Raw genomic sequence first — 10,708 nt, forward strand, 5'->3', positions numbered from 1 at the left:
CCCATTTGTGCACGAGGCAGATGCAGGCTGCTTGCTGTGGGCATGGGACTCTCCACCCTCCTACCTTTCCCTCAGGAGCCCTGCACCAGCTGCGTGCCCCCTGCCCAACCAGCAGCAGGGAGGGTGGTGAGTTGTGCCTCCCACGACTGGATAGGCACAGGATGCAGAGCCAGCACAGGGCTACCGAGGCAAAGGCAGCAGGGCAGAGACCCCCGAGCCCACAGTGAGCAGCCTGCATCCACCCTGGCACCACTCAGCTCTGCTTCACTTAAAAGCATCTACATGCTTAAAAATGGTGGTGGCAGCACTTGAACTAAAGCTCATTCACTTTGGGCTCAAGGCTCTCCGCTCTGCTGCCTTTGCCCTCCGAGCTGTGCCAGCTGCATGTCCCCTATCCACCCAGACACAGGAGATACAACTCACCAGGAGAGGGGCACACAGCTGGTGCAGGGCTCCCGAGGGTAAGGCAGCAGAGCAGAGAGCCCTGAGCCTACAGTGAGCAGCCCACATCTGTTCCCACACAAATCGGGGGGGGGGGGGGGGGGGAGGCACATGCCCCACAATGCCTACCCCAAGTGGTGTGCTAATCAGCATGAGGCTGTCCCCTGCCCCTGCATTCCCCCTGGACAAGCTGCTTGTGGCTCTGTCCTGCTCACTGCCCCAGCCCTGGCAGCACCCCAAGCACAAGACTCTGCCCCACTCCCTCCCTCACTGTGGGGGCCTTCTTCTTCACCCCCTAACACCCCTTCCCCTGCATAAACTTACCTACAGGGAGCTACTCACCAAGCTGCCTGTGTGTACTCCTGCCTACATGCACGCGTGCAGCTGCACACATGCACGTAGCGCCCTGTATCTCGCTCCCAGCAGCCCCAAGCAGGACCCCTTGCAGGCTACAACACTACCCGCCTGCAAAGGGACACCCACTGTTTCCCGAGGGAACCCAGGCATCCAGGGCACCAGCCCTGCAGGGGAGAGGGAACCCAGGTGTCCAGGGCCCTGGCCAGAAGGCATAATTATTGGTAAGCATTATCAGCTACAACAGTTAAAAAAAAAAAAGTGCCAATAGTTAATAATGTAAATTTCCCTTTTATCAGTGCTGAACCAATAGCAACAGATATATCAGTGCACCTTTAACACCCCACTCCCCCGTCAGAGATATAATTTCCATCTAACAACTAACACTGAGGAACGCTGTCCAACTGTGTGGCCTAATAAAAGAACAATACAAATGCCATTACCTAAAACAATACTAAAGAGCTTAAGATTTTGGACCAATGTTTTTAAGACATGGCTTCCTGGTAGCTAGGAACTTAAGTACATATTAGGCTCCCTGAAATAAATGACCTGATTTTCAGAGATGCTAGTCAATCACAACTCCTACAGAAGCCAATGGAAGATGAGAGCGAAACGCCTTTGAAACATCTAAATATAAGTTTGAGAGTGTAGGCATTCTGCTTTAAAAATCTGTTAACTACAATTTTAAATGAGAGAATATTAAGACATGCAACGTTAGAACTAGGGTGTTATCTGACTTGGCCATGCACCACACAAGATTCCTTACTCAAAGATTTTTTACAAAACAGGAGGGAAAACAGGTATATAAACAGTACAGATAACAACAGCAATAGTATATCACTTACCACCAGTTGCAGCTGCAGGTAAGAGTGGCATATTGTCAAGCAAAGCCTTCAGAAGAACTGATCCAAATCCCTGCCGACTTGGGCCACACTTGCCATTGCTACCAAAAAAATACACACACAGTATAAGTTTGTATTTCTTTCTTGTAGACCCAAGCATTCTAATATGCTTTGCCAAGGGTTCTAAGGAATTCATTAGGGGTGCACCGACAGAGATTTCTGCGGCTGATACAGATAGCTGATTTTTAAGGAGGCATATTGGTCAATACCGATCCAATTTCTAATACCAGCCTTCTAGCTGCCTCCAGCTGTTAAGTCCGGTATGGGGGGAGGAGGAAGGGAAGGGGTATGGGGGTGCAGATTAAGGCCCCCACAGGGAGGCTGGAGCTGGTGCAGGGGCAAGCGCTGCCCAGCTGGGGTGGCGCAAGGTGGGTGCAGGACAGAGAGATAGCTCATCTGGGACGTGCAGGGATGGCAGTTGGCTCCCACTGCCGCGTGCTGCTTGGCCAGGAGCCGCTGGTCCAGGAGGGCACTGGATATATTAAAATTTCTTTATATCTGTGCCGATCTGATTCCAGACTGATGTATTGGTGCACCTCTATAATTCATGGTTCTAAAATGTTCTAAGGCTTTTCTATTTAGGAACTAGTTCAAATACTCAATTCCAAAGTAAGCCCATCTGAACATCGAAAACAGCTACTTTTCCTAGCACCTACCATATTAAAATATTTTATTAACTAAATTGAACCAAATTTAACTAAATGTTTAACCAAATTAAGTCATAATTAACTGTGGAACATTGATCACACAAGCCCAAATTAAACAATCACTAACCTGATGCATAGCGCTAGAAACCGTGCACATTTGTGAGCTATACTCCGGCCTGCTTCAAAGAAGCAAACACGTATAATGTCAGACACGCATTTACGTGTTTTGGAAAGCAAGCTCTCATTTCCTTCCTTTGAGCTGTTAAACAAATAAATAAATAGAAATCATATAAGACTTCAAAGTCATATAAGACTTTATAAATAAGAACTTGATACGGAAGAATAACTGCATGCATTTAACTGAAAATTCTCTTCTACCTGCCAGGTCCATTAGAATACACTCCTGCCAGCCAGCAAAGGGTATCTAACGAAAGGCTCTGAGCATGTTCTGTGGTCAGACCATCATCTGTCTTTTTGCAGAGCGTGTTAAGGAGCTTTTCATGGAATTCTGAAAACTGTAACATGGCACATCGCTGAACTCTAAGAAAGAAGTAGCAACAGAAAAGTTTAGCTACTGAAGTACTTTTCTTTAAAATAACTTTACAATCAAACGTAAAAAGCAGAGAGTAGAGAAAACTATATCTTTGACTCATTTCAGTGGTTAATTTTACAACGGAAGACAAGTACAATAGGTTTACCTCTGTCAGAGAAATCTTTCACTAATTATAATCATCTATGATATTGTTTCAGTGCAAACAATGTCAGGTTTTGATATTTCATCACACTTTCATAAAATACAAGACCTATATCTGACCTACTTAGATTTTTAAAGCGTTTTTCCATTAAGCTGCATTTACCAAATACTAACTGCAATTTAATACAAAGTCAACCACATAAATGAGAACAAATAAACAAATTTAAGAAAACTAACCTTTCCTTTGAAATAGAAGTTTTTTTAAATCTTCGAATAGTTACAGAGACCTCTTGAAGTAAATCACACCCTCTAAGATTGTCTGATTTTCGTGATGTATTGCTGGATTCAATTTTATTGGATGATTTTTCCTAATATTTTAAGGAAGAAAAAACCCCATTTGATTTCAAGAATTATAACACATTCATAATCACTCAGTCTATGTTTTGTTCAGGCAAAAGTCTTGGTTAAATCAAGGGTTCACTACATCAAGTCTCAGGAGCAATTTCAGTTCTGAAATAGTGCCTGTAACTGGCAGATTATATGCAAGTGCACTCCAGCTTTATTTTAAGCTAAAACATTTGCTTACTGCATTACTAAAAGGCTATAAGTTTATTTTGGAGCAATATATATTTAAAACTGTTCTGTAATTCCTAGAGTGCTAAGAATTTCCAATTTGTTAGCTAGTCAGTGAATTCAAAAAGATAAAAAAAAATTATAATACATGCAATTTACAAAAGAAAGAAGAAATCAAGAGCATCAACTGCTAAATAAACTAAGTTTAATCTATGCTCTAAAAACCCTTAGACCAAAAATCTGATAGACTCTCAAGAGTTATAAGCCCCCAAAACAGACGCAAAACCAATAAGTCCTCAGCCAAAATAGGTCTGCTAACTGTTAGTATGCGTTTAAAGCTTAGAAACCAACAAGAGAAGATTTATAGTTTATTTATTTTAACTGCTGTGTTGGGATAAAAGTTGGGATAAAAAGTTGTTTTGGCACTTCATAGCTTGTGAGTGCTTGACTTCGCAACTGTAATCATGTTTCAATGTATATTAAATGCACCTGAAGTGTCTGGCTATAAAGCTTTTAATTACAGTGAATTACTGATGAGCTTTAACTCCTTAAACTTCCTTCTTCCCTATTATACAAGGAAAAAATTTAGATAACTGTTGGTACATATGGATACAGAGAATTCCAGAAACAATGGGAGGCCAAGAAGAATTGGATGAGAGAATGGGGTTCTTCGGGATACATCAACATTCTAACTTCTTGCAGGAAAAACAAGACCTTAGGCCGCTTGTACACATTACAGGGGTTTAGTTCCCCTAAACTGAAATGGTGGGTTTTTAATTGCAACTACTAAAAACCCACCATTTCAATTTAGAGGCTCCCATCAATGTTACAGTGAGGGGGCTCAATCCTTCCCCGCCTGCCCCCCCACTCCCAGCAGAGCCTCTCTACAGCCAGAGGGCAAGATGCCAGCAGGCCCTGAGGTGCAGAGGGTCCTGGCCCTTCCCTCCATGGTGGTGGCGCTCCCTGGGGCTGCTTGGGTGGGCTGCTAACAAGCTAGGTGTTGTCCAGCAGCCGGCCCAGGTGGCCCTTCGGGGTGCCACCACTGCCAAAGGAAGAACCAGGACCCTCACAGCTCAGAGACCACCAGCAGCTTGCCCCACAGCTGCGGGCAAGCTCTACTGGAAAAAAGAATAAAGGATCAGGCCCTTTTGCAGTACCCTCCTCCCCACAGGCCCTTTGCAGTACCCTCCTCCCCCCAGCAAAGCCTGCCTGTGGCTGGGCACAAACTGGGAGCCCCAGTGCTTCCCTCTGCAGCAGTGGCACCCCCCCCCCCAGGCCATCCAGGAACCCTGCTAGCAGGCTGGGTGCTGCCCCAGCTCAGAGGCAGCACCCAATATGATTCAACTCTTCCCTGAGCCCACGAGGGCTTCTAGCACCCCACCCGCTGTCCCCGCCCTCCCACTGCCTAGGACTGCCTGGGAATGTGCTTGGCTTACCTCTGAGGCGGTGTGGAAAGGCAGCAGGAGGGCAGCTGGGTGTGCTAGTGGCCAGAGAAGGTGCGGGGATGGTGCACAGGAAGCCCAAGCCTGAGCTTCCCTGAGTCCACCCAGGTTTCCAGGGCCCTGTGCATCTCCCTGCCACCTTCTCCAGTTGCCAGCATACCCAGCTACCCTCTTGCTGCCTCCCCCTGATGCCCTAGGGGCAAGCTGGGTGTGCTGGCAGCTGGAGAAGGAAGCAGGGATGGTACCCGGGGCACTGGAAACCCAGGTAGGCTCAGGGATAGTTGTATCGCTGCAATTTATGTAGCAAACTGAAATACATTTGGATGTGTTTTAGTTTGCTACGTAAAATAGTCATGAATATCACAATATGCCGCCGGATATGTACAGTGTGACACAATTAAACCACTAAAAAGGGCAATTTTCTCCCATGTACGAGTGCCCTTAAACTCTAGAGCCAGTAGGTATAAAACTCAATTAACTTACAAAAGTTCACCGGTGCTTATTTAAAATGTCATAGTATATATAGGCATGTAACAGGTGCTCTGTTTAAGGAGGGGCAGTCAGCCCTGTTAAGGTCTGTGGGGCCTTCTGCTAATAAGGGAGTGCCACACTGCCAGCTTAAAACCCCAAAAGAAGAGAGCTGAGAGGAGGGAAACTGAGGGAACATTTGGAAGAAGAAAGGAAGCAGGCTTTGACCTAACCAATTTGCTGAGTAGAGGGGGCAGGTTGCTGGGTTCGGGGCAGAGCCAAAGGGCTCCCTATCTACCACCCATAACAGAGCAGAAGGGCTTGATTTTGTTTATTTGTTTGGTACTTAAAAACAGGATTTTATTTGGGAGGACTGCCTAGGGAGCAAAACCCACCTACAGAAGTCAGCAAGCTGGGCAACCTGTTTACAAGGTGTTCAGTTTCCAAAACAGATTCTGAAGCTTTAATATATAATAGTAGCCATGTACTAGTTATTCAATACCTTGCCTGCTGCAACTTTTGCCAACAGAGATGCAAGAGAATGACCCTTGCTACTCTGAGGTTTTAGAGATGGTATCCTCACAACTGGCCGTATCCCACCATTGCAGATTTCATCTGTCCCTCTGTCATTCACAGCTTTAACATGGATTAAGAAAGAACGATACTTGCCCCCAGCCATCCCTGGAAAAGAACAAAATAGGGCAAAAAAGCTTTTACATCTGTTATATACATCAAAGTGAAACAGGTTTTTAACTGATAGTTGAAGTTCACAGTCAAAACCCACACTAAGTGAAAAATCATAGTGCTTCAGCATAATTCTAGAAATTATTTAAGGCCACGGTAAAAGTGGCCTTGGGGGAAATTAACTAACCAAAGCAAATCAAAGAGAACTACGTATGGAAGTACTGGGTACAGTTTAGTCACATATGCTTTACAAATACTGTAATCAATTTTACCTTTAACAAGCTTTGGACTTGTTAGTGTCAACATGCCAGCATGTCCTGAAAGATCAAGCCCACTAGCCAGCCATACTGGACCACAAAGTATGTCTTCTTTATGTTCTTCTAAAAATGAACACAGCCTAAGACCTTAAAAATACAAAATATTTTTAGTAGTACAGTGCTGAATTAATGAGCTACAATTAGAAAAACTGAAAGTATTCATTTGCATAAATTAAATATATACTTTAATGTTAAACGTCAACTTCGATAACCTAAATATAAGGAACAGATTTAACGGCCAAACAACTTTTTAAGACATGACTTTGATAAGACTTTTTCTAGTCAATGTTCTTTTACTCTAAAAATTCTCAGAGTAGATTTTAGATGCTGTATTGTACACATAATAGTTAATCCCTTGGAAAGAATATAAACATTTAGCACAAAATAATAGCAGTTCAATAATTCTTGTGGATATCAAAGCTACTAGTTTAAAATATGAGCTTATGATTCCAATAGCAACAGATGAAATGTCAAGTTCTATAAACCAAAGTGAAGGAGCTGGAAAATGTCAAGAGCAATACTAAAACAGATGCATCAGAGTGAAGACCGCCAGTGTGAATCATCCTTTTATAATTATGATACAGCAGACACATTTGCAGCAACAGCCACTTACCAGCAACGTTCCCATCATTATTATCCACCCATTTACAATAACATAGCCTCTGCTCTTAAGCCGCTGTTCTACAGAAACATTGATGAAAGGCACATAAACATTGTGTTCATCTGCTTCCTTTCACCAGGCCACAGAGCAATCTCTCATTTAAAAAAAAAATACCATATTTACTCAAATATAAGATGAGGTCTGCCCCCCTCCCCATCAGCATAAGGAAAAGAGCCCCATCTTAGATTTGCGCACAGGGGTGGGAGGAAGCAGGTGGCTGTTGCAGCTCTGAGACTGGCCCTGAGGCTGGATCAGGGCCAGAGTCAGACGCATAGCAACAGTTTGCCCTCCCCACCACTGCAGCTTCTACCCCTCTCTGGCCTCTTCCCCCCAACCTTACTGTCAGGCACAGTTCAGCTCTGGCTCCAGCTCAGGCTGTGTTCCTTTCCTGGCACAGAGCACATAGAACTCTGTCTCCTGCTCAGCCAGTCTAGAGCACCGATGCTGCTGTGTGGCTAGCAGAGGCCATGCTTCCATGTTCTGTGCTCCTGGGAGAGAACAGAGTCGGAGCAGCATCAGACAGTAAGGGGAAGAAGCAGCAGAGTCTGAGGAGCAGAGAAGAAAGAGGCAGAGACTGTGGGAAGCTGGGTGTGGGAGGGTGCAGGTGGCAGGAGGGCTGCAGGGGTGAGAACTGGCAGGGCAAGGGTACTGCTTTACTGCTCCCAGTCATTCCTTTCCCTGCTGTAGTGGCAGGGTTACAAATTTAAGACAACCCTCCGAAACTTAGATTCTGTACCTGGAAAATTACAAACAAATTTATAATTTTTCCAAAAATGAAATCTAATTATTGGTGGGGGGGGGTCATGTTAAATTCAGGATCATCTTAGATTTGAGTAAATATGGTAAATTGAGATTATCAGAGACTGTTGAATCAAAACCAAGTTTTAGATCAGGAGTTGGCACACGTCAGTTGTACGCAGAATTCTAAAGTGAAATGGGAAAAAAGACTTGGCTGACTATGAAAGCTGAGTAAGGAAGAACCATGTAAACATATGCATGAAGGGGCAGCCGCTGACATCAACATGCCTTTCTTCATGGGAATCGAGGAGAAGACAACACAGGTAGCAGTAATTTCTGGATGTGTAAAGCAGAAAAAAGGTTACTCAGCTTCCCCCTTCAGCCGCGCTGCATGATTTTAGAACAGGTGATAGTTTGTTTTCAAGATGGAAGAAATGCTTCAATGCTATTTAAAAGAACATGGAGAGGAACAGTCAAAAGCTAAATCAGCTGAGTACTAAAGGGCTTAAGATTTTGGACCAATCTAAAGCAGCAGCTGAGTAATGGCAGATCAAGAGACTTCCTTGAATTCTTGAAGTTTTCCCTGGTTGAGATCTACAATGTTGATCAAACAGGACTTTATCTGAAAAGACTCCATGACAGGATACGGGGGAGGTAGATGGGGAAGAGCAAGTCAGAAGGCAGGAAAGTTACAGAAGACAGGATAACCTGTACTCATCTATGCTAACATGGATGGGAATGATAAATTACTACTCTTCACAATCACAAAGTCAAGTTGTCCTAGTCTCTTTGTAGAGGACATTATTAAGTTTCCCCTTGATTATGACAGTTTGGTAAATGAGGAGAGGGCAGGTGGCATGTTCATCATCTGACTGAAAAACTAGAATCAATATCTAGGGTTATGAGATATGCCTGTTATAGAATAGCTACTCTGCATTCTAAAAGAGGTGGTTTTCACTAAAACCCAGTTCAAGTACCTTTATCTTAGATGCCACTTATGAATCAAGATAAATATGACCAATCATAGATCACAGACTAGTTTATTGATGCTCTCATATGAATCTTAATGCAGATGTTTAAGTGGCTCCAAAACAGTTGCTATACTGCAGTCAACTTATGGTAATTGTTTTTGCAAGTCCAAACTGTTTCAAGAAGTATAAGTGTACTCTTCCAATGGGGGGGGGGGCAAACAGGGGACAGGGCAAGAAAAAGAGCAAGGAGGATACGGAACAGCCTAATGATCTCCCGAACAACATTTTACTTCATGGCAACATGGCAAGAGTCAACCATTGTAGCTGCTACGGTTGCGTATGAGAGATTGCTCATGAGGGAATCAACTGATGAGGAATGATCAGTGCTGCAGTTGCTGCAAAGGCAGTGTAAAGAGGTTCAGTCAGAGAGGAAGACAGAAAATCATGAAATTGAGGATACTTTTGATCAAGTTCTACTTCAGACAAAGCAAGAGGCATTGAAAGCTTTTGACTATATTTTCACACTTCTCACAGCTAAAAAAGGCCCGATGAAAGGACTGAAAGGTCTTTTGGGACATTGAATCTCTCCTCCAAAAAACAAAACTGAATTGCATAATAACTGAGTGGTTTCACCTTTTTCAAATTAATTCACAAGTTAATACCCACAGCAGAGTACACTTCACAGTAGAAACTTAATAAATACCTCTCCTTTGTTATAGTATATATACACACACACTCCTTTTAAAATGCTTTTCAACTTAGAAAACTTTTAAAAAAATGCACCAAAAACTGTACATTTAAAAATGTAATAAATGAACAGTTGTAGAATACTTTAATAGAAATAACAAACAAACATTATTACAGCTGCAGAACTGTCTCACATAACTGTCATTAAAATATATAAAATAAACTTATTGAAAAAGTACAGCATGGACTATAGCTGTTTAATCAAGAAAGGTCAACAGCAATACTAAAACAGATGTATTAGCATGAAGACTGCCAGTGTGAATCATGGGTCAAAAAGGCAGAATTTGGGTCAACAAAGGTATCAAAAAAGGCAGAATTTGGGTCAACAGGATACCAGGACACATGTATGTTGCTAGTGACAAGCATCTACTGTATAACAAAATCAATTTAAACTTTTTGAAAAAAGAATAACAATACAAGTTTTTGTAAGCAGCTAGTCAACATAAGATTGGCCCAAGACTCCCCAGGCAAAAAACAAATGCACATGCTTGCACACGTCTATAGATCCTACCACTCTGAATTCCAGGGTAATCTTTGTAAGGGATACCTTCAAAATAAATTCTCGTGACTGTTTATAATCTTTTCACAGGCACTGGAGTAATTTTCTCTCTCTTTTTTTAAAAAGAAGAGATAACCCTGGAATTTGTTCAGCTGGTTTGTTTTCTAAAGCATAGAATATTTGTTTAACAGCAGGGCTTGAAAATACCAAAAAAAGTCATTAAAAATTATGCTTAGTAAAACAGATGACTGGCAGTAAATCCACTGTAATGGACAACATGAATCCACACATTGCATCTAATTAATGGTTATAGTAAATGTATTCTTTACAGAAATATTAAAAAAAGCATAAGTTTAACTGACCAACATACAACTAAAAAGCTATCAAATCCAGGCTATGGTACATCCCAGGTTGATCTGGGGTGCCCAGGTGGGTAGACAGGTACCACTGTTTCTGGGTTCCCAAGGTGCTGGGTGCTCAGCGAATATGCCCAACGCATCCACATCAATTACCCAGAAAGGAATTAAACTGACCAACTGGGGGGGGGGGGGGCGTAGAGGAAGGATGGTT

At 42.9% G+C, this 10,708-nt stretch overlaps 1 protein-coding gene across 1 annotated transcript in view; it reads right to left on the reverse strand.

The window, feature by feature from the left end:
* Nucleotides 1-10,708, reverse strand: part of BIRC6 (baculoviral IAP repeat containing 6) — a 414,467-nt gene that overhangs the window by 305,568 nt on the left and 98,191 nt on the right. Inside the window, exons 16-21 of the mRNA XM_019526709.1 lie at nt 6,478-6,609; nt 6,024-6,202; nt 3,276-3,406; nt 2,723-2,884; nt 2,472-2,603; nt 1,641-1,738 (exon numbers count right to left, since the gene is read on the reverse strand). Of these exons, the coding sequence (XP_019382254.1) occupies nt 1,641-1,738; nt 2,472-2,603; nt 2,723-2,884; nt 3,276-3,406; nt 6,024-6,202; nt 6,478-6,609 (834 nt within the window). The remainder of the gene's footprint in view (nt 1-1,640; nt 1,739-2,471; nt 2,604-2,722; nt 2,885-3,275; nt 3,407-6,023; nt 6,203-6,477; nt 6,610-10,708) is intronic.

The sequence above is a fragment of the Gavialis gangeticus genome, unplaced genomic scaffold, assembly GCF_001723915.1.
Source record: "Gavialis gangeticus isolate Ggan-Ray unplaced genomic scaffold, GavGan_comp1, whole genome shotgun sequence".
NCBI lineage: Eukaryota > Metazoa > Chordata > Crocodylia > Gavialidae > Gavialis > Gavialis gangeticus.